A 24,363-nucleotide genomic window follows, 5' to 3' on the forward strand; every position below is an offset into this window, starting at 1 on the left:
TTTTCTAGTTTTAAGGTCAGGACAGTTATCACAACCAAGAGAGGATGCAACTTCCTGAGCAACTGTACTCTCCTGAGCAGGTTTATCTGTAGAAATTAGTCCCTAGCTGGACCACATACAAGTGCCAAGAATGATCCAGAAAAGATATTACTGACTGGCACTGCAGGGTCTCTCCCAGCACCTGCCAGATCCCAGCCTTGCCTGTGATAACTAGGCCAAGTCTTTGCAGCACAGCAGGAGGGAGCTGCAGCTGCCGTCAGGGAAACCTCAGCTTCCTGAGGCAGCAGCACACGCGATGTCCTCCAGAGCAAATAACTAGGCTGACATGCAGGAAGCTGCCCTAGAATGAGCAGCCAGTTGTGAAACCATCTGTACAGCACAGAGGTGCTGCTTCTGAAAGAAGGGAATGGGAGTGGGAACAACCCAGAACACTGCTGATGAGTGTTCTTGCCTGACCCTGTCCCTAGAAGCTGGAGAGAGGACCGACTCCTACCTTGCTCTGGAATCAATGTTGTTATTGCAAGGACCAAATCCTCTTTCCCTGATTAGGAAGCTGGTACCCCAAGTTACAACTTATTGAATTTTCAAGGGATCAGTGAAAACAGAATTACACTGGTTTTGGTGCAGGTTTTTTGGGTTCTTTTTTTTCGTTTTTTGTTCTCCATGATAAATATTTTGCTAAATAAATAACTGGACTGGATTCCTGTAAGCAATGCATTACATATTAATCACTCACTGGTACTCCACTGAGGACCTTTTCCGTCCTAGCCTTCTTGAAAGGACAGCTCTAGAGAACTTTGCTCTGGTCATGGCACAGGAACACACAAGCCATGCAGAAGTCATAGATACAATTAAGAAAATATTTATTTGGCTCACATGGATTAAAATGCTAGGCAAGGTACTCAGCCAATACTGCTGCTGTTAGAAACCACGCCAAACCTTCACAGTCTTCTCAGAAAACATTGTAAATATGTTAAAGCATGTCAAAGAGCAAAGTACAGGATGACAGAGGGATTTAAATCCTATCAACTCATCAAAGAGGATACTTATTAAACATATCAGCAGTTAGATTTTGCTAGCTGTCCTATATTTTTACAGGTTTTCTAATAATATAAATTACTAAGGTCCATATTAGGTTTCTTTAATGGTAGCTCACTGTTTTCACAAATAAGCTCTGTAAGTGGTTTTAGAAATAACTCCGTCACACAGTAAAACCAACAACCCTCATTCAAATCAAGGCACAGAGCCAACAACCCCAATACAAATCGGGTTGTAGATTTCAGAGACTGATCTCTATCAAGTATGATTCCTGATAAGTGTTGGCTTTGACTAAAGTAACGTGTAATTACTCAGATACAGCTACAACCAACGTTTTTTTTTTCAAAACTATAATCGTGTTTTTAAGAAAATGTTAGGGCATAAGGACAACTTCCAAGTAGCATCTATAATCAAGGAGCAAAAGCAATATATGTTCATTCCTTTTCCAAATCCTGCTCTATTTCTTTCTTTTGGTCATCCTGTGAGCTTGACTTATGAAAGAACTGGAAAATGGGCTTCTTTTCTCCTCTAGAAAAGGGCAGGGTCAGCTGATAAAATCAAGGACAATCCTTTTCCTGGACTCAGAAAACAAAGGATATCAATACACAACAATATGCTGTATTTCAGCTGTTTTCATGTTATCACTCTGCCTGAACAGCCTTCATCTTACAGCTAATCTACACAGTGAGGACTAAGCACCAGCTCTATAAAGAAAGTCTTTGGAAAGAGTAACAGACATTGTATTTTATTCCATGGACAGTCAGCCCATTTGTAGTGGAGGACAAAATTACTTTTCTGCTACCTCTACAGGAGAAAGAAAAATATTCTGACTAGACCACACTCTGGAAAATGGATTCCTCATATAGAACTCTTTCCAGAATTACCTTTTCTATTTCAGCCAGACAGATTCCCTAACTCTTTGAACAAAGTCCCTAGTTGCTTATCAATACTTGCTAGTTCTCTGCAAAACAGCTGAATGTGTGCCAAGTTTCATGAAACAGCAAAACTAATCCTTGCACACCATCTTCACACGTAGCCTTCAGAAACTATCCCAGCACCACGAACAAGTCACTTGTTTCTTACCTTCAGGTACCAGTGTGGGTTATTTAAAGCTGTATGAAGTGCAGTTCTCGGGGCAGCATTCAGGTGCCCACGGAGAACAGCAGCTGTGTTGAAATACAGTATCTCATGCAGAGTCCTGCGGTCTGCAGGAACCAGGTATTTTCTGAAAAAGCATGGGGTATGGGGAAAGTGGGGGAGACACAAGCCTCAGCTTAAGGGAAATAACAGAAGTCTGCTGCAGTCAGAGACTACAAGAATGTATGTTTCCCAACCAGTACAGACAAATCTCTGAAAAAACAATATGAACAGCACTGAAAAAAAAACTTTTAAGTAGAGAAGTCTGTTTTTATCAACTCTACATCTAATGGATTTAGCATAGAACTCTAGCTGGGCCACTGACAAATTCAAAACTAAGGGCAGCAGCTAAAATGCTAACACCCATCATGTACTCCATAGATTTTGCTTATCCATCCTGAGGCCTCATGATGAGTCTCTGCTCATCTTTGTCTTCATATCTGAAGCTTTTTTCTTGGTACAGTCATACTTCTGTTAGCTTCTCTGCCTCCCTCCCCGCCCAAGGCTCTATAATTAAGTGCCTTCATCTCGTCCCCCACCACAACAAGCCTTTCACATTTTCCACTACACAGCTGCCTTCAAAACTGTATCTGCTATGGCTTGCTCACCAAAACAGTTCCCAAAATGAACAGTATATCACACTTGACATCTGTACAGTTTCATAAGTAGAACAGATCAGCAAAGATTAGGGTAAAGACTTTTTTCTGCTATGTATACCCAGTCCTCCCTCAACTTTTTTTCTGTAGCCAAAGTAAGTTGGTCAATCCATATACCAATTATTTCAACTAATCTGTGGAAAAAAGGTGGGTTTTTTTAGTTATTGTTTTTAAAGACCTCCAAAAAAGAACAGGAATCAAAAAAAAGTGTTCTGCAGGGACCAAGACACAATTTCAATGAGACTAACACGTTAGTAAAATTTCATCTGCAACTTATGGTGCAAACTAATGCAGGAATATAAAATGGGAAAGCTCACCTTACAAGACTGTCTATATAGTCAACAACTTCAAAACGAAGCATTTCAAACTTTGTCAGTTTCTTAGACCGCCTTGATTCCTTCAACTCCAACAACGTCTTTAAAAAAAAGTGGTGCATAAAACTACATGGGAGGTAGTTACTCTCTAGAGAACACAATCTATATGTTTAACATGTATAATTAATTTTTGCTGGCATGTCTTCACTGATGATGTTTGATTGTGCAGTTATTTTTATTTAGGCAAATGTAGTCAATTCTCAAACCCATAGGAGTTTGGGAAATTCAAAGAAACATGTGTTAGGCAGAATGTTCAAATTAGTAGTTAAATAAAAAGAAAACATCTACTTTGCATTTTAAAATCCTAGTTTATGATAGATATTTTCTATAATTTTCTATGTGTCAGGAGGGCCTGACATACGTAGTTGGCATTTATTCATTCATTTTTAAGATGAGACACTTATACACAACCTTTACACAGAGCTCCAGCAAGCTGGGAAGAACTAACCATGAACAATTACATCTTAAAAGATTCATTTAAGGAACTAGTCAATAAAGCCTGCACAGGCCTAACCTTCTGAAGATGATAAAGGTCTGTCTTCTTCTGGAGCTCCTTTTGTGATGATATGGACACATCTTGTTCTTGGAAAGCTTCTGCTACTAGAACAAAACTGATGTTTGATATGTGGGGTAAACTTTTCCTGTCGACCTACATAAACCCCCTAACCCAAGCAATCTGACAAGTGTTCAGTTACTTGTTCACACAGACCCAAACACAGGCAGCTTTTGATCTTGCACCTTGTCAAACAAGGAGTCTGCAGTGCAGCTTAACCAACAGTAATTAACTAACTGAAGCAAAGATCCAGCACAAGCCTTGCTCATCATATGAATTCTGTTTATGCTATCCTAGGTCATATTCTCAACATTTTTAAATTGGACAGATGAGTATTAGATACTACTGATGCTTTAGGAGTATTCAAAATGCCACACACTCTATTTTGTCCCTTCTCATGTGAAGGAAAACACTGAGAAATGAGTTCTCCCTATGTAACTCAGAACTGCAACCAGAGCAGCAAACCAGAAGTGTGCTAAGGTATTTCATTGTCCAGTTTTATTCTCATCTTAATTTATAACAAAATTTCATTTTCATAGCCATATAGTTTGTTATCAATTGCACCAATTATTAGTAATTTTTACGAGAAAACAAAAAACCAAAAACTTCCAAAGCATCATCAACACCAGGATGAGCAATAAACAATATCAAACCAAAAGCTAACTAGATTTCTTGCCTTACTTAAGAAGATAGTAGATGGAGGTTCCACCTATAGGTCACAAGTAAAGCTCTAATCAACAGTGACAATCATGATATATTAAAGCTTTTTTGTGACCTACATAGAATGATTTGCTATTTCCTGGGCCCTGTGGACATTTCTATGCATGTTGAAGATTTCAAAACAGAAAATTTCCTCTCCACTACTACACCAATTTTTTTCCCCCCAAATCCTTCAGCTCAAAATAGACTGAACATAAAGATATTTTGCTTCCTCAGGCTTCATGATTTTATGTTTTTCAGTTCATTAGGCAGTCAGGACAATGGACTTTGTTGTTGCTAAAAAAAATAGTATTTTGGACTACCCTTTCACTCTAAGGGTTCTGTGGGCAATTTGGGTACATAACATTTTTGGCAGACTTCTGAGAACTCCTGCTAAAGATCAATATAATCACATAAATATATAAAGTGAAAAGTTATCTAACTCGGCAACCTATTAACATACAGTTTATTTTAACTTCCCCTTCTAATTTTTCCATTACAGTTTAAATCCACTTTGAAAACAAAGTAAGATCATTCATGGATTCATTAGACCTTCTCTGCTTTAAAACCATCTTCAAATCCTAAGTGAAAATAAATACTGTCTTTTTTGTTTCATAATTCTGCGAGTCCCTGAATTCCCAGAGTTGTTTTTCCTTATTTATTTCCTCAAGGTAAAAATCCAACTACTTAAAAGCCTTTTGCTTCAATTCTTTTTTAGCCAAACTAGATGAACCTTTAGGTTTTCCAGCATAGTTCAGATTCTTCAGTGCTAGTACCTTCAGTGACATACACAGCTTTTTCAAAGTGCTGACCTATTTCCTCTAGCACAGCTCTGCTATTACTACATCTATTAAAAAATACATGGAACAGGCAAGAGCCAATTCTTCTAGACAACGCTCAGTTAACCCTAAAGCATTGCAAGACTACTTTAATTAATATTGAATTAATTAAATATTAATTAATTAATATTTGGTGGCTTACTGCCTACTTGTCCAATGCTAGGTAGCGACCACACTGGTAGTGAGCTCAATTAATATGCATAAAACAGACCAGGTGATAACCAATTCATCTTTGAAAGGGGAGAACACTGAAGAGTGCTTCTCCATATTTCAGGGGAGGCAACGAAATTCCTGTTCCAGAAGAATGCTGGATTACATCATACTCCTGTTTCAGAAGGAATATGTCAGCTTCTGAAAGACAGAAGGCTGTTGCTCTGAAATATGTCCTCTACCATGAACAACCAAATATATGGGCTTGACAAGTTACAGCATGTCAACAGAGCCCTGACAACTGGCCCTTGGTGTCCTAGCTCTGAACGTGCAGGTCAAAGAACTTCACGTACATTTGGACTAAATACCACATCATAAGGAAGTCTGCTGCTATTTATCTTTCAATACAGCTTTTTATTTGTTAAATGTTTTTGGCAATTGCAACGTATGCTAAAATGCTCAAAATACACGTATGAGACATTTAGCGAGTAATGTTTGCTGATCTTACATCGCTCTTCCGTATCATAAAAAGCATGAATGCCACAGCAGTAAAGAATATAAACATTTTGTAATTTTGTGCATGTATTTAAAAAACAATCCTGCAAATCTGATGGTTTGATACAGTGACAGGGTATCTTGGGGAAAATGAAACCCATTGGTCAGACACCAAAACAGCTTTTATACAATCCACAGCGGAATACATGATGGTACACACCCACCTTCTAGATTCTGAAACTCGGTCAAGAACTTCTTCAACTTCTCTACTGTCTTATCAAACTCTTTTCTGGAAGATGACAGCAAAATTTCCATGCATTGTTGAAGCATGGTTACCAAATCAGACTTATTCAACATCCTAAAAGGCATAATTGTTGGCTGAAGTTAAAACACAGTGATGAAACAGCATTCAATGTTCTTAGTTGAAAAAGAGTTAAAAAAAATAAAATTGAAAAACTCCTTTTAAAAGGAAAAAATCTCCAGAATTTCAAGCATTTAGCCTAGCAGTAAAGTCCATTTTTTTTCTCGCTGTCATTAACAGAAAGAAACAAACCAATTTTGTTTGGTGAAGACGTCCTTCACATTTTCCTGTAGAACAAAAGTTTTTTCTGATACTCTACCTAAAACCACTTGCTGAATACAGGAGTTACAATTTTTGAAACTGTGAGAGAGAAAAAAAACCTAAAAAGCACCAACCAACCAACCAAAAAAATCCCAAGCCAAAAAAACACACCACCTTAAAACCCAAGTATGGTAGGGTTCATAACTCACTCCCAAGAATGGTAAACAAAACAGTAAAAAAAAATAATAAAAAAAAAATGTAAACACACATTCACAAAATCCATTATTCTGTGATTCAGAATGACTCTCAAATGAAATCAGAATTGCTGAGGGTTTTGTTTGTTTTGGGGTTTTTTTGAATTGCTGTAAATCTAACCACCACTAGAATCCCAGAACCATTCAAGTTGGAAGGGACCTCTTGAGATTATCTAGCCCCACCTCCAGCCCTGCATTTACTTACTGTTAAATTACAAATGCCTTTTACAAATGTCACCAAGCACTGCTCAATCTCGTAATCTTAATTTAAATGATATCAAAGCAAGTCCTTTCAAATATCCATAAATAAAATCCAGAATTAGTCTTTGCATCCGGTCAGTACCATTACACATGCATGTAACTTTTCATGCAGCATGAGAGGTTCCCATTGCTAAACACTCTGGTTCTAACAACCATACATTTGTAAAGCCTCTGTTACTAAGAGCCCTTCCCAGCCCATTCCTGTGGGTTTGCTTTGCCTTACACAAAACAAAGGTGCTAATACAAAAAACCAATGCTAATCGTTTGAGAATTTTAGAAGACACAAAAAGCACAGCTACACAAAAAAGAGAGCATGACAAAGAACTGGAGTATGGTGGTCAGTGTGTCAGGCAGTGGGTTTCCATATCAGATACCTACTGACTAAGAAATTTAAGGAAGACTTCAGAAGAGGCTGGGGAAGCTCTGTGGATGTCTGGAGGGACAACTGCAGTTTGAGCTCTAGCTTCTAGCTGGCAGTTGATGTTAAATGTTTATAAAAGTTAGAATTTGAAACTTCAGTTTATCTGCTTCAGGGTTATGGATTTTTGCAAGTCAGCTATTGCCTTCAGATACACTTGTTTTGTACAGAAAAGCATCAGGAGTTAGCAATACAAAGGATGGCCTTGACCACACAACAGGCTGAAAAACATTTTTAAACTGTCTTCTATAATGTAATGGGTAAACAACACAGCCTTGTTCCAGGCCAGACAAAACACTGCAATAATTAAACACCCAAGATGGACAGAGGACAAACAGATCTAGAGATCTGTGAATGAGAAAGAACAAATTTATTTTAGTAATATTATTCAAAATGAAACTGCAAGTTGTAGAAAAACTTATTTACGACAACAATGGGATTACAGGGCCCAAAGAACAGAAAAGATGGTTATCATGTATGAGCAAACAGTAAAGGATCCTTTTCAACCTTTTACATTTGAGATTACTGCAAGGTATGCCAGTTATCAGAGAGTAGGGTTAAGATTTTAATTTGACTAGGAGTCAGGCTTACAGCAGAAAGTAAGATCTCAGATCATCAGAAGGCAGTAAATAAATCTGATTATTCAGAGACAAGTTCTGAAAGAGAAGAAAGGAAGATAGGATGAAGTCCACAGAAACTCCTTCTGAATGGTGAAGTGGGGAATCAACTGAAGAAATGATAACAGAGATTGGTCAGCACCAAAATGACGGAGTCACAGAAGGGCAGGACTGTGATAAGCAGCATGTGATGAAAAGCCATCACTGATTGACAGACAAAAAACAGACTACAATGTCTAGACAGAGGACAATAGGTCAGACTACAAGTTTTGCCACCTAGAAGCTTGACCAGATGTCCCAGGCAGTTAGGTCCACATAACCAATCAAATGAGACACTCACCAGCATCTCTTATCTTCTCTCTCTTCTGACTAGATTAATCCAAAGTGAAATAAAGCTCACACTTTTTTGACTCTAGGCAACTCAAGAAGAATAACTACTGTCTAGACTGCCAAAGTTAAATGACATGAAACATGATCTTTGGGGATAGCATTTCTAGTAGAAGAGATAAAAGCCTGTCCAAGGAAAGGCTGAAGTAGAGAAACCAACCACAAAAGAAACTCAATTCAACTGAAACCCCCACATTCAAACATAATTCACGAAAGGCAAAAGAGATACTTTGTTAGAAAGTGAGAAATAAGCTGATCCAAAGCATTTCTATTTTTTACTTTCTAAATACAAGGAAAAAAAGATGGATTTTAGAAAAACATTGAAAAGAAGAATATGAGATGGGGAAAGGTGAACGTAAGGACATCAACAGGTGATGTGGCTCCTGGGAAGGTAGAGATACTAAGGAACAGTGAGTAATTTCTAAACCTGAACAAAAGGGGAAAAAAAAAAGATTAGGAGTCAAATTGGAAAGGTCACATTTTATCATTTTCTTCTAAAAGATGGCAAGCAAGATTCCATGTAGAAAAAGTAGGGACAAGAGGAAGTATGTGTAAAATGAAAGGTAGAATTAAAGTTACAAGCTGAAAAAAAAATAGTCACAGCTAGAATTCCAAGTATTTGAAGAAATTATGTTGGAGGAGTTCTGTTAGGAAATTAATAGACTTTCTGGATAAAAACAAAGAATCATAGAATCATCATCTATGATAGGAATGACCACATTCACTGTATTTCTATCAGAAGCTCCCACAGTGGGAGCCAGGACCAGAAGAACAACAGGAGGGAGATGAACAGATAAGAATAAAAGGGGAGCAAGCTAGAATCTGATGGCAGCATCCGCTTTGAGATAGGAGACAGATGAATTCAGAGAGGATGAAAGCAAATTAAACATAGGAGAAGAAAAAGGAGGGGAAAATGGCCAAGTGTTATTAAGAGATTACAGACAGACAATACAGGAAAGCAGAATGACACATTTGTGGGCAAGAGTTGATAGGTGACTGCGTGCTGTCAAGATTCAGGAGAGTCAGAGAAGGAATTAGAGGGACAGATTGCAGAAATGACAAATCAAGCACGTAATCCTTTCAAAGGGATGAGAGTGAAGAACACAGAGCAGTGGCTATGTGTAAGAACCACTCAGTATGGCAAAGGTACAGTCTGAAGCACATATTTCCTTGTGTATATGAGCCCAGAAAGTTATTCTTCACCCACCACTGACATGTTTTTTCTATTCAGTTTTACAGTGTAACACATCAAACCTCACCAGCTCAGAGTCTCTAGAAGAGGCAGTTATGGCAATGGTGTCGCATTGGCTCCCGTGCGACAGAACCGATGTCTTATTTGAATGAATGCAATTATCAGGACACCTGCTACGTGTCTGCTTAAAGCACATTTAAAAGTCTGTAGCTGTAACACTGCAATTGAAATGTTTTCTATTAAGAAAATTGGCAGGCAACACCAGTGGAGGCTCTCCTAAAGTCCTACTCTTACAATAACACAAAAAATTAACCCAGTCCCTATACAAACTATTAGACAAAAGAGGAACAGAGGGAAAGCAGTAAAATAAAAAAAGAAAGGTCTCAGCTACTGTTCATTTGGAACAGATTCTAATTTTCACAACAGATTAATATTTAAGCCAACTAACACTAATAATTTGATTGATAACATCTAACACAATCATACTTTAAAAGACAAAACCCAAATCATGTTCTCATTCACACAAAATAATCTCAGTGGTTTCAGCATAATTACTTGGGGTATATTAGATATTAGAACCTGGCTAAATTTCGCAGAAATCAGTAGAAAACCAAATGAAAACAGCAGTCATTTATATTTGCAAACAATCCTAAAGCTAGCTGTAAATATGTAATATCCTCAGCTTTAAGTTCCAAAATAACTGATGATTGATACTCTCCATGTGTACAGTGGTATTAAAACACAATGGGGGTGGGGGGGAAATCACCTTGCTAGCTGAAGAGATGACTCATACTCTTCTGTCTCCCACACTTGGTTTTCCAAACATGCACAGTGCAGCTCCCTGATCTGTTATGCAGAAGGTGAAGAAAGGATAAAATGTTTTACAAAGCAGTGCAGAAATCTTACAACAAGCTGTTCTAAGTAATATGCAATTCTTTTGGAGATTGTTTCCCAAAGATGCAGAATGACTGCAAAAGAATCGTGAGTACCTTCCAGAACTAAGCTTCTGGTGTTGCTGGAGAGTGTGTTGTTCTGCACCAGGTTTCAAACAACTAACATTCAGATGAAGATAACTGCAGTGAACAGAGAACTCCAACCAAATGCCCAAGCTAAAATGTCCTGTTATTCTCAAATACTGGTACAGTTCATGCTGCATTTGCAGTTAGTGACAGACTCTAGTTAAGTATGTAATACCTGGAGAACTGAGAGACAAGTGCACATGCACAGAGTATACTGCTTTTCTACTGGAAGAAGTTGCTGAGCGTGAGAAGGTGGATTAATCACAACAGAGAAATAGGTTATTAAAAGCATTTATCACTGTTCCTTAACTATCGTTTTTTCCTGTACAGAAGGTTGCTAAAAACTCAGTCTCTTCATCTGAATTTGACTAGTGATCTAATAGGTGGTAGAAGAGTATACATTCTCTGCAGTGCATACAGATGTCCCAGAGGTGGGAAAGTCAATGTGTGGATTCTTTTGCTGATTTGTGCATCTGCATCCTCCTGGAAACTCCTTCCTGTGGACTGACAAGGTATCTTTCTGGTATGCCCAGAAAGAAATCACTGCTGCCCTCTGCAAGAAAGCATGTCTCCATTTTAAGAAGCAGAGGGCAAAACAGCACATTAGTAAACAAAGAGAAAGAGTAAATATTTATTCAGACATCATACTTAGAGAAAAAATGCAACAAAACCCATATATAACAGTACATCACCTGCTTGCCCAAAGGATACTTTGGAAGAGAAGATGTGAAAACATGAAGACATCTCAGAACTGAAACATAATTTTCATGGTAAACATGTAAGTCCTCCAGCAATTTCTGTGTTTCTTCCTACAGTGACAGAATAATTTTTTTAAGTCATTCTGACATCCATTAAAAACTCTTATAAAGCACTTAAAATGACTCTGAAGTTTTGACAATCTAGTGTGCTATAATTAAAATCACCAATATTAAATTAAGATACTGAGCAAAAGAGCTCAGTTCAATAGTTCACTGCATTTACATGGTGTAATGTTAACTGTACTTTCTTCCTCCAGCTCAGTAGAGATTTGTTATTGATTACAATTATTATTTTACCATTTTCACCTACAGTTAGGCCTTTAGATTTGGTACGTTATCTCACAATAATGAGACTATACACTATTCCTTTAATAGGCAAAAAGAAGTTATATAGCTATGTTTACTTGAAAATTTGCATTTTTATATTACAAATGCATTTAAAAATTTATTTCTTATATTGTGAGTGGTTGCTGTTTTTATTAGTTAGGTATACATAAAAAAACAGTTCATAGAAAATAAAGAAATATTCAGTTGCTGCTCCTATGTGTTCTTAATTTGACTTTTGTGTATTCATGGGTTGAGAACTGCAGAAAAAAAAAATCATATATTAGGAAAAAGAAATTATTGACTTCTGCTGGATGGATTCTCACTATCACTGGCCTCTCATGGAAGCATATATTAACACTTGGAAAGGCCCACTCAAAAATTCCGGTAACTGTACTAAAGTACTTTGGTCTCATTACATTTAAGTTTGTGAATCAAAAGATCATCTCTCTCCTGTCCTCTGTCAAGGATAAAGAGGAAAAAACCACAGGATTCTCTACATATTTTATTGCTATTTTGCTCAACTCTGAGCAACTTATTCCAAACAGACAGAGAAAAATAAAACAAGCCACTAAAGTTTCCTAAAGTTAAACTGAAACAAAAAGTATCAAAGAGAAAAGAAAGCAAACCCTTGTCTGCAAGCAATATAAGGAAGTACTAACAGAAAGAAAAGGCATCATCCTGCAAAGACTGAATACCACAAAGACACTTGGTGCTATAAAGCTTTCTGGTGTTAAAAAATATTAATGACATTCCTCCCCACAGACTTTTACATATTGAAATGTAAGGTCACTGATATAACAACTGTTTAAATGACTTCCAAGACCTTAGGGTAGACACTCAGAAGTTTGTACTTTAATTCTAAGTAGGATCATTAAGAAAAAAATTATCCCCACCACAAAAAAAGCGATAAAAGAAAAAAGTTCTCTTTAATGCTGCTACATCAATCTTATTTCCCCAAACCCAGAGCATTATTAACCCATCTAGATTTGCCTCATCTTGTTTCTTAGCTCAAGACTGATGTAGTTAATATAAATAAATAGCAATGTATTTTGCCAAATAATGAAGTAAAAAGGCATACGCTGTTTTAGAAGAGTTAAAAAACCTTATTAGAAGACTACGCAATGTTATTTCCATAAATGTAGATAACAGGTACAGATCACCACTTTTACATAATTTCAAATTAAATTTGCCACGAAAACTTTCAGACAGATTTGTTAAAAATCACGATGTAAAACTGCTTTTAAAACTGATTATTTTAAGTAGGCGAAACTCTTCCCGTAGCTATTAAAAAAAGTGGTAACAACATGGAATATAAATGCTGATAAAGGGTATTGCAGATTTAGGGGCTAAGCTTGAAGACCAAGTTTACCTGGTCCTGAAATATGAACAGTAAATTTATATGAAAAAGTACCACAATGACTCTGAAAGTGTTTCCTAGGTTTAGAATGATACTGTAGATTAGCATGACATACAGAACATAACAGCACCACATCAATGCAGCAGCAGGACTTTTCCTCTCAGGCAGACTACACTGCCAGTGTGGCCAGGTAGTAATGGTCCTATTCCTACTGTGGAGATTAGAACAAGTGTCTTCAATTAGAATTTGTGATAAGGATCTTATGCATCTAGGTGCAAGAATTCTGGCTTCCTTCCCAAAATTACAGGGTGAAGCTTGTGAAATAAGGGGTATATTATTAAACATGTAAGGTTTAAAACATAGAAAGTTTAAGCTGATGAGTCTTAAACTTTCAAAGTAGGTGTGAATAAACAGCAGGGGAACAGCAGTAGCTTAGGCTATTTTTGCCAACGAAGATTATAAAATCATGTCTCGCCTTGACTACCGTAATTACACTTGCAAACTTGCCTGCTACTAACCTCTCTTCCAGACATTACCATTGTTCTTCACACCTGAAAAAGCCTTGCAGTCCAGGAAGCTCTGCTAGGACAAATTAATTACTCTCTCCCTATAGTACCATTTGCCTGACAGGTTAGTTAGACTTGATACTAAGAGTTAGGAGAAACCCTTTACCTTTAACAATGCTTTTACTGGGAGTGGTTCGGATGATGAAAATAACCAACAGATTTTTGTTGGTGAATCCCTAAAGGGCTCACAGTAGCAGTACTCTGACTTCAATCACTTAACACAACTTCAGATAAACATGTAGCAAATTGAAGTTTTCATCCTGTATGAGACCTAGTGTGAATGTGTGCCTTGGGACACAGACTCTGCCCTACTGAGTTAGATCAGAAACTACACAGAGGGTATGAAGGATTAAGAGCTTATGAAATAACCTTCGAGATTACTTACACATTCTCCAAACACTTAACAGAACTTCCAAGAAAGTCAGTCTGAGTAAACATGAAAAGACTTGGCCATAAATAAACCCTGTAACCTTCCTTTTAAGCAGTTATATTTCCAGACATAACTGAAAGTTGATCCAAGGAAGTTGTGCAGCTTTGTATAAAGGCTGACCTGGCAACCCTAGAGATTTGAAATTTTGACTTGCCAATTCTAATTCTTCATTACTGGACATGAAGTACAGTATGTCCTGTATGAAAGATGCTATATAGGACTATACATCTTGGTCTTGTATTTTATTATGCTCCGCAAACTAATATATTGGGCAAGTTATCTTTGTTCTCCAAAGACATTCTTAAAATTTTACCTTTAAGAAGTTGTCTGTTGTCAGTAGTGCAACCTGTTTCCCTGACTCCTGCTCTTCCACGTACCTGATGGCAAGAAAGAAAAACAACATAAAATTATGAAGTAAAGAAAGATCCTAAGGTTAAAAAAATTAAAATGTTTACACTGCTACAAAGATTTATTTTGGAAAGAAATGTCCTTTGGGCTGTCCTTGAAAAAGGACAGTCAAATCCAACAAGTTGAAAGGCTACTCCAAAACCCTGGAGATTATGCTCCAAATCAGCTTAACAAGTTCAAAAGTGATTTATGGTTAGTTGTCACAGTAGCTTGTTTCTGTATTGAGAACAAGAAGGGAAAAAAAATTCAAGTGATTACACACCACAGAAGCTGTACTCTCTCGACTAGATTAAGGCTTCCCATCCTCCGTTTGATCAATTTGCCTTTGCTCTTTTATTCTTTTTTAAAGCTGACTCAATAAATGATTGTCCAAAAAATTTATTTTCCCTTTTACCTTCTAAAAGAGGGCAGTCTCCGAATGTTTTCACACTGATCATGAGATAAAGAATGAACTCTCTCCCGAAGATCTACCAGTTGGCAACACAGTACACTAAGAGGCTGGGAATAGAAGTGCTCCACAATACAGAGCTGAAAAACAAAGCAAGAAATAGAGATGATAATAAAATCCATCCTCCCTGCTATATCTATCTACTTTTTAATGCTTTCTTATTACTACAATGCATATACTAAAATGGCAGTAATGGTACTCTCTAAAAAAAATTCATTACAATTCATAAAGATTCCATAAGTCACTATAGGGCACCAATTATACAATCACATAATTACCTTCTTTGCTGTATGTGCTGTTCATTTTCAGTGTCTCTTATTTCCCCCTCTTATATAGTAACTATAGCTTGTCAAATATCTTATAGTCACTTATGTGAATTACTGCATTCTTTAGGTTATATTTCAGCTCCAATGCTTACAAATGTTCAAGGTTACATTTAGAGATATGAAGAGCAACTGCTGTACAGAAGCCAATTTCTGTTTCATGTACACAAAAATACACTGTTAAGCTCTGTCTATGCATACATACAAATGCACTTTATTATTGATTTCACCCGAATTAAATGTTTGCAGCATCAGGGCCTTGCAGAACAATAGCACATGCTCATCACATCTATTCTTAAAAACCAACCAAACAGACTACCTCACTAAAAACTTTTAAAACATAAAAACTGTCAAAGAGGAAAGACACTTCCTATCAGAAAAGTTAACAACATGCTTAGACATAATGAGATGATTGTGATCCCTTCTATTTATTACTTAGAAAATCTGATCTGAAATTGCTTCATCACTGAATACTTTTAACACACAAGGACATAGCCATATGTTGTCAGGGCTAGAATTTGCACTTTCATATCAGGCCAATGGAGAATTATTAGATTTTGATGACTCTTTCAAATTAGAGGAGTTGAAACCTATGAAAGCCCACACAGATCTGTCTGCAGGAAGTGGTACTACAGCTAGGATATTTCTTCTGGCCACATGTAATCATTGAATCTTAGATAGCAAAGAATCCATGAAACTCTACAGGTATATGACATTAAAAGGGCATGTTCTACTAACAGGGTCACACATGGAACTAGGCAAGAAAGAAACAATTTCACAAACCTGTATTAAAACAGATTACAGGGGCTACAAATTCTTCAGAGAACCCTTCTCTGCAATCCACAAAAGCTACAAAATCCACAAAAGGAGACTCAAACACAGAAATACATCTAGATATGAAGATCTACACAAGCCAACAAAAATTTAATTATTGTGCTCTGTACAGACTATTTTTAGAAACCTTGAACTCCTCCACTTTGTCTCCCGAGAGAGGGTAAATGTAACTCCGCACCGATGCACAGCTGCTTGGAGCACAAGCATTACCTACTTTGAGGCACAAAGTAAGTGACCCTGTAGCTACTATTCCCCTGAAAAGGTAACAAGTGTGCATCCAGAAACTACGCCAGAAAAGTTCAAGAGGGGAAGAGACACTGCTGTAGCCTATTCACACCAAGACAAACCAGAGTCCAAGGACCTGGTGCAGAAAATCAGAGACAGAGAGTTTTGCCAGGGGTGTTAGAAAGCTAGAAGTTAATCTATAGCAAAACACAGCTCTTTCTACCCACTAAGGCAGGTCACCCTTTTAAATGTAATCGTAAAATATTGGTGGTTTTGTGGCAGAGTAAACTTTTACTTCTTTTGCTTCTTCATACCTGCCCTACAAGTTTTCTCTAAAACCCTTATCAGTTAAGGTTTTAAAACATGCATCTGTTCATAGACCCAACCTGTTTCCAAAGGACATTTTTTCATACAATTCAGCAATATGAAATCTTTCAGTGCCTAGTAATTACCCTTTGTTTTCACAACCATAATTTGAATTGTTGTTACCACTGCGTACCTGAAATCCTTTGATAAAATTCTGGACAGAAAAATCATGGTACAAGAATATGTTGATGAGAACCTGCAGAACTTTTTCACCCAGTTTAAAGGGAAACTGGGCTGTCAGAAGCAGCTGAAAGAGAGACAAAAACAAAAAGTAGCCATAGTAGAAATTTTCTCCTGAATTAAAATAAGCAAAACATATATATACAATTTGATACAACTCTCAGTATGTGTTAGCATTCAACTAAATCAGATACTAAATACACTGCCAGCTTCTAAAAACAGTATTTCTACTAAAATATCCACGCAAAGATTGATTTTCAGTTTATTATTTTACCCCATTTTTGTAAGTACCTTTTACTAATGCAATATTTGAATTTAGTCTTTTGCTTAACGCTGGTTTTGTATTTATTGGAAAACTGCAAACAGAACAGAGACTGCTGTAATAAACAGATATGCTACTACTTTCAGCACGTGTAACAACGATTTTGGAAATCCTGCACAAAGCGACGTAGCAAGAATCCACAGGCATGGCTTGAACATTTGGATGATTCAGCTAATGTTTGAGAGGTGGCAAAACTCAGCCTGTACTGTTATTTTGCTAACTTTAAAGCCATCTTTTTCTGGAACAAAGTAAAACTCAAAATCAAAGCACTACTTTAATGAAGAGGTGTGAATGTGAAAGTGTAATTGCCCAAGTATATATGCACAGATGTCAATGCAAATGAAAGATGAAAGCAGGTGTGCTTCTCAGTGTGAGAAGGGAGCTCTCAGTATTAAGCTACTCTGCAGCTGTGAGTAGAAATATCCAAAATCCACAGCTCTCAGGGACAGATTCCTTTTCAAAACCTTCAGACCAACCTACCTTTAAAGGCCAGACATGTAGACTGTGCTGTAATACACACACTCTCCTTCTATTTATAAAGGGAATTACCTTGTCAATTATAGTAGACAGGTGGTCCTTACAGGAAAGGGACTGGAAAAGCTCTATGCACAGCAGAGAGGAAACAGAGTGAGGAAGTAATCTGTGGATAATCATCGGTGATGTAGCAATTCCAAAAATCAGCACTAGAGGTAATTCATGGATATGCTGACTAGATAATGATGGAAGGGAGAAAAAAAACATAATAGTTACATTATAGAAACTCATGAAACAAATGCATTTTGTCCTTACTACAGCACTGAGCTTAGATGCAGAAAGGGGTAAGTTAAAAGATTTGTTGCATTTAATCTACATTTCATACGCTCATAATTAGGTATTTCTCCTTGCCACAAAAAGCAAAAGAAAATACAACACTTAAAATACAATTAAAACCCAATTTTTCACTGCCTTACACCCTACTGATTTCCACATAATTCTGCACTTCTGATTTTACTTTTCAAAATGTTCCCTTGAGAATCCATCTGCCAGATCCGAAGTAGAAAACTATTTTTATTGTTGGTCCCTCAGCAAGAGAAATTGCCTGGGCCTTGTTTAGAGGTAATGTCAGGTGCACATGCTGCCCCTGAATTAATCGTACAACTGCAGCCCCAGTTCTGATGCAACTGTAGTTTCAACTGGGGACTAAGTGAAAGGTGCTCTTTTAAAAGCCTACAAAAGAAAGATCTAGGCATCTTAAAAAATTAGTTTCACAAATTCTACAACAACTAGTACCAAAAAATCCTCCTATGTGAAAAATTGAATCAGCCACCCTGTATCTCAACCTGGTCCTTAGGCACTCTGGTTCAGAGTCTCAAGTTAGCTTTAGGGTAATTTATCCCCAAAACCTAGCAAATATGTTTTTGCTCAATCACTGCTGCAAAGAAGCAACACTAATATTTGATTCCAATGCTACACTGAGCTCACTGTCGCATTTCAAAACAGCTGCAAACATAAAATGGGTACAGTGGAGCAACTAAACTTCAGGTCACATTACCTGCAGATGACTATGAAGTCTTGAAGTACTTTTGTGGTGAAACTTTCCATGTCTTTGAATATGACTACAACTGGAGGAGACTGCCAGTGTGTAGAAGTAGTTCTTTTTTTGCTTGGAGCTTCAGAATCCGTTTTCTTTAAAGCCATTCATTAAACATTAACAAACAGAAGACAGTAAAATAAAAAGGCTGAATCCCATCTATGATTATACATTACTCCAAAGTGATGTGACTGAACTTTTCGTCAGCTGTATTTATTATTAGCATCTAGAACTGCCATTTTTCATCCTTCTGTTTGGCACAGCATGAAGCACAAAGAATAAACAGATTTTAAGCACACATTCCAACAAAGACAAGAATAGCTCTGTGAGACAGAACTGGTGAAGTTCTGTTGGGACTGAGGGAGGAGATTCGAGTTGTGTACAGAGACATTACTTATTTCCTATATCTCTACCCAGTAACAAAAAGAGCATATACTCATTACACTTTTGTTTATCACACTGCTCTGATGAAGTCATCAGAAAATCAGTCCTAACTGTATTCATGACAGAAACAAAGTATAAAACTTTATTAGCTGTAGCAAACAGAAAGATACATAAACATTTTGAAGGTTATTTTCTTACTGCTTGCCAATGTACTCTGGGCTGCAGATGACATCATGGCTCATTAGCAGTAATACAGTACCTTTCCCCTGGATGGCTGTTCTTCCATCAACTTTTGTTTTAATAAATAAAACATCTCAGCACTCCTGGGAGAAAAGCATCTGGCATGAAGCTGATACTGCATTTTAAGCTTCTAGTTCCCAATTAAACATATGATAAAACAGTACTTTTTGCTTGTGTTTCAGAATTCTGACATTCATACGTTAACAGTAACTAACTCCACGTTTGTTATATGTGTTACATATTATATTCAAATCACGTTAATCTCAAGGTTTTTTTAGTGTTAAATTAAAAGTTAACCTTTGGCATTTTCTCACAGAAATTTGAGTTATTAAATTCTTGTTTTAAACACATCTAAAGGTCAGGAATTTTCATCAACTGGTGACTAAAAAAAAACCCAAACAACATACCTTTGTTACACTCTCATACCATTTAATAAGAGAAGACATTGAACAACGTATTCTATTCTGGGAAACCTGCACATAGTCCTCATCTTCCAATGAGTCCACATCTACATAGCAGTTCATCAGCTGCCCCATCAGCTTCTGCATCAGATTTTTTACGCCTTCACAAAAATTTTAGACACAGGGTAAAGACATTCGGTTATTCAGTAACACTTCTCCAATCCATACTCCAAAATATTACCCCAATTATTTTTTATATTACCCCAACTATTTTTCACATTTCTAACTAGTCTCCTTCTCTCTCCAGAATGCACATCTCCTGCTCCAGAAAGCATTAAGGCATGTTGTCAATGCAATAAAAATTATCCAATTAACTTGCCTAGATAGCAACAATTCAGGTTAAGATGTTGGTCTTCCTGAACTCCAGCCATCTGCCATTACAGTGACCTAAAAATAACTAAGGCAGCCAATCCACAGAACTGAGGATACTGCCATAAATGACTTTTACTATTTTTAGTTAAAAAATAAAAAAGGAGCAAGGAGAGTGGGACAAAATTTTATTATACCCATTCTCTTGCTGTAATAATGTGACTGCAAGCATTTAAAAAGTGGAATACATACATACACTGTCCAGTTAAACAAGAAGAAAGCCAGCCTACAGTATCGACGTGCAACACACTAAGCAACATGTTCTTGACATTTATGCTACATCTAAGTAGTATTTCAATCTTTATTGATTTAAAAAGAACTGGACACATCTTAAAGTACAGTAGGCATTACTGCTGTGATGACGTGGGTTTGATCAAATCTTTAGAAAGTCTTCAGGATCCCTCCATCCACTCTTCTTACATTTGGGGGCAAAAGCCAAAATTTCTAGTTAATTGATACCTTATTCAAACAAGCAGCAAAACTATTGCATTATTTACCTGGGCAATCTTTAGCTTCCAGCAAGGCTATATAAGGAGTAATGTTATTCTGAAGGAAGTCTGAGACACTTCTGAAAGTCAAGTCGTGATCTGTAACGTTTACACCTAGAAAAAAAAAAAAGAAAAATTTTGAAGGGCATTTTTCCTGTGATTTGTGATCATAATGACTGAATAATAAACTGAACAGCAGACAAAAAACAGAAGATACCTCACACAGTTAAGGAAGGAATGGAAAGCATGGCATCAGTTATGACAAAAGATGAAAAACTAGCACAAGACTAGACATACATGTTGATTTTCCTTGATTAAGAGAAACAGGAATCACTGCAAAGACCCCTCATATACTTTGGGTTTTTTTTTTTTTAGAAGAAAGATTTCTCAAGAGTGCAAAACTGCAAGAAGTAGGACTGGTTTCCCAACATCCCTGCTATTGATATCCTCATAAGCCATCCACTTGTCTGCAGACAAGAAGTTAAGCTCACCTTCTGCAGAAGAATACTGCATATGCCCAAGTTCTGGATCCTCACGTCTTACGTAAAGAGGAAAACTACTACAAATGAGTAGGAATCTCCACCTGAATTCACTGTGAACTACCTACTATTTAATGCCTTTATTAGTACCCTTAGTCAACCAAAAAAAAGAAAAAATAAGAACAAGCCCCTCCAGAAGGCAATTCAGAGCTTCTTTCACAGAAATATCTCAAGCAGGAGCTTTTTACTTTCTACTGCCTATAAAAGCAGAGTACTTTCCCCTCTTTGTTAGTGCTCACATGGCAAGTTTGAAGGATTGGCCTGATTTTAGGTTCCCTAAAATGATCCACTGAAAATGCAATTAACTTACTTAGAATCAGGTTTAGGATTATAATTAAAAACCTTTGAAAGAAAGAAGCGGGGGGGAAAAAAAAGAAAAAAAAAAGACAGACTTCAGAACTTTACTATCTTTAGTAATACGATATACAGCCATTTTCTTCATTCTCTGTACCTTTTCCAAGATACAGACACTGCTTTCCTACATGTAAAGATGCACTGAAAGAACATATATCAGAAAAACAGAAGCTGTGTAAAGTCATGTTTAAGCATGCTGGTGGCAGAAACAGGGACAGACTCAAAGTACCTCCAGTGCCTCAGTGCTACCCCCTGCCTAAAAAAAAAACTTTAAGGAAGGTGTTGACTTACTGGGCTATTGTGCATATAGACAAAAGGGAGAGAGGTTTTATCTTGCTTTCTTCTCCCAGTCCACTCTCTTCCGTTAACAGTTTTGAAGCTGATACTGCTCACAGTAACTGCTGGGAGTCAGCAAGGTAATTTTCTTTGATCTCCCTGTCAGTTTTAAACAGATGTACATAACAAAATATAACTTAAAAAAATTACCTAAGACAAGAGCTGCAGTGGGGATTTCTCTGAACTTCATCCGGCAAGTCCATTCTGCTGTCTTCTCTTGAAACTCGGAATGAAACCGGCTCAAAAAATTCATCAGATTATCAAGCAACTGCTTATTCAAGTCTTCCTGTACTTTCTGTAAACATAAATAGAGAGATTTTATTTATAAAAATGTGAAAAGACTAGAGTATCACTCTGGAAAAGTCACATGAACTGGAATTTCAGTCCTTGCTACAAACACCAGGTTTGGTCATGACTATTTCTTGTGTGGTCTGATAACCATTATCTTCACATTAAAGCTAAAATTACCATATTTTAGCCCTGCACTTTTTGTTTCTAACCTGGATCCTGATAGTTCAACTGGAATTCCTTGCCTCACAGGAAAACAATGTTCCTGAAAGCCCTTGATGAAATTTATCATAATAAGAACATTTGCAAGGCCATTTCTGACAGCAGGAGTCAAAACTGGAATACCTTGCAATACTGAAACAAAAAAGCCTTCCAAAATTCACCTTCCAAAAACAAAAGACAGTTCCTGCTGTACTTTTGTCAGGTTTTCATGTTGTGAGAAGCAGATGACAGATGGTGCTGCCACAATCACAGCACAGTTCATGACGGACATACAAAGAACAAGAGCACTCCACAACAAAGTACCTGGAAGTCAAATCCTTTTCATTTTTCAACACCTCAAGGAGATACTAGTGACCAGCACGAGCACAGGGCCTGCCAACAAATCATCAGGTAGGAGTACCCTGGCAAAAACTTTGGAGAACATCCTGGGAGGCTCCCTTAGCACACTACCAGAACCCCTAGAATAAAAGTCCAAACCAGCAAACTACAACCTTCCCATGTATTCTGCCACAGATGAGGTTTACTACACCAGAGTTTGAAAGTTTATAAGAAATGAAATCTCAACTAGATAAAGCCCTCACCTACCTGGTCTGACCTCACAGATGATGCTGCTTTGAGCAGGAGTTCAGACAAGGGACTTCATAATGTCCCCTACAACGTGAATTACCATGCTATTCAATGTGTAAAAAACATCATCAGCCAACACTAGGATGAAAGGCTGGTAATTCAAAACTCATTAGGACAAGCATCACAGATACCCTAGAAGCTGGATGAAGAAAATTCTATGTGTAGCAGCAAAAGTAACTGCAGTTAATCTTCCCTTGGGCAATTCAAACTCTAAGGACAGGTCCTTATAAATTTGTCAATGTAGGATGAACTGTCTTCCATCAGGAGGAGTAAGACCAGAAAAAGTATTTGACAAACTCCCAACAGCCTCAAAGAAAACAAGGGTAGGAGACTTAGAGCAGGAAACAATGATGATTTTCCAGATAGGAAGTACAGTGGCTCTGTGCCTCTCACTCCTGCTCTGTGTGAGTGGTTAAGGGACGCTTTCACTATGATGAGCTGTGTCTGCTGCTCTGGGAGAAATCCTTGAAGAGCACTAGGAAAAAATCCAACACTTCGTCAACCAAAAAATCCTGTAGCCACTGTTGGCCATGCAGGAGATTTGTCTCAAAAGTCTTGACAACACTGTGCCAAAGAAAGAAGATCCAAGAAAGAAGATCTGCCAGAAGTAGCCACAGAAAGTCAGCTTCCCTATAATCCACCATGTAGCTGCCAAAGTGGTTTCTGGCTCAGCTGCCACCATTGCTGCCAACGATGGTAGTTAACCCATCGAGCTGTAGCAGTTGTCAGACAGATACCAAAAACACCTCCACAAATTTCCGTGTGTTCTCTTTGGTTGGCACTGTGATGCACTGCTTTACACCTGGCTAATTAGCCTGGCTAATCATGGTTTGAAAAGGCTACTGAGTAGTCCAAGTGAGCTGGATCATGGAATAGCAGGAACAGAATTACAGGAATTTATGATTTTAGCCCAAGGGTCCAGATTTTCAGCTACATCCATCTGGCTTCTACTGCACATCCCAAAACAAACTTTGGGAAAAAATTTCTCATAATGTCTAGAGCCCGAATGCAAGCAGAGGAACACGGAATACTTGCCCAGAATCCATGACACTCAATAGAGGAGGAAATCCCTGCTGTAGGGAAGCAATTAGTCACACCGTAATGCAAGCCAGCTGGTTACATGGACACAAAACCAGCATGTCATGTAACACACAACAATTAGGAGGCCACAGTGCAGTATGAAATTAACTCTGTCCCCCATCAGACAAGCCTGTTCACGCTGTCTGTACTATATTTGCAGCTGTGTCATTCGGTATTTGACATCCATGCAGTTGTATTCACATAAATCCA

General features: G+C 37.5%; 1 protein-coding gene across 2 annotated transcripts in view; it reads right to left on the reverse strand.

The window, feature by feature from the left end:
- The window catches only part of ORC3 (origin recognition complex subunit 3), a 34,064-nt gene that overhangs the window by 4,823 nt on the left and 4,878 nt on the right, over positions 1–24,363 (reverse strand). The window contains exons 4-17 of one of the 2 annotated variants that reach the window (XM_025895717.2): positions 22,087–22,231; positions 20,717–20,821; positions 19,797–19,951; positions 18,727–18,860; positions 17,745–17,904; positions 16,827–16,940; positions 14,892–15,025; positions 14,403–14,466; positions 11,344–11,460; positions 10,399–10,478; positions 6,166–6,299; positions 3,720–3,805; positions 3,149–3,246; positions 2,122–2,263 (exon numbers count right to left, since the gene is read on the reverse strand). In XM_025895717.2, the coding sequence (XP_025751502.1) occupies positions 2,122–2,263; positions 3,149–3,246; positions 3,720–3,805; positions 6,166–6,299; positions 10,399–10,478; positions 11,344–11,460; positions 14,403–14,466; positions 14,892–15,025; positions 16,827–16,940; positions 17,745–17,904; positions 18,727–18,860; positions 19,797–19,951; positions 20,717–20,821; positions 22,087–22,231 (1,668 nt within the window). The remainder of the gene's footprint in view (positions 1–2,121; positions 2,264–3,148; positions 3,247–3,719; positions 3,806–6,165; positions 6,300–10,398; positions 10,479–11,343; positions 11,461–14,402; positions 14,467–14,891; positions 15,026–16,826; positions 16,941–17,744; positions 17,905–18,726; positions 18,861–19,796; positions 19,952–20,716; positions 20,822–22,086; positions 22,232–24,363) is intronic. The other variant, XM_025895718.2, reaches the window with a different exon arrangement.

The sequence above is a fragment of the Manacus vitellinus genome, unplaced genomic scaffold (genome assembly GCF_001715985.3).
Source record: "Manacus vitellinus isolate BGI_N305 unplaced genomic scaffold, ASM171598v3 scaffold_4_pilon, whole genome shotgun sequence".
NCBI classification, from domain to species: domain Eukaryota; kingdom Metazoa; phylum Chordata; class Aves; order Passeriformes; family Pipridae; genus Manacus; species Manacus vitellinus.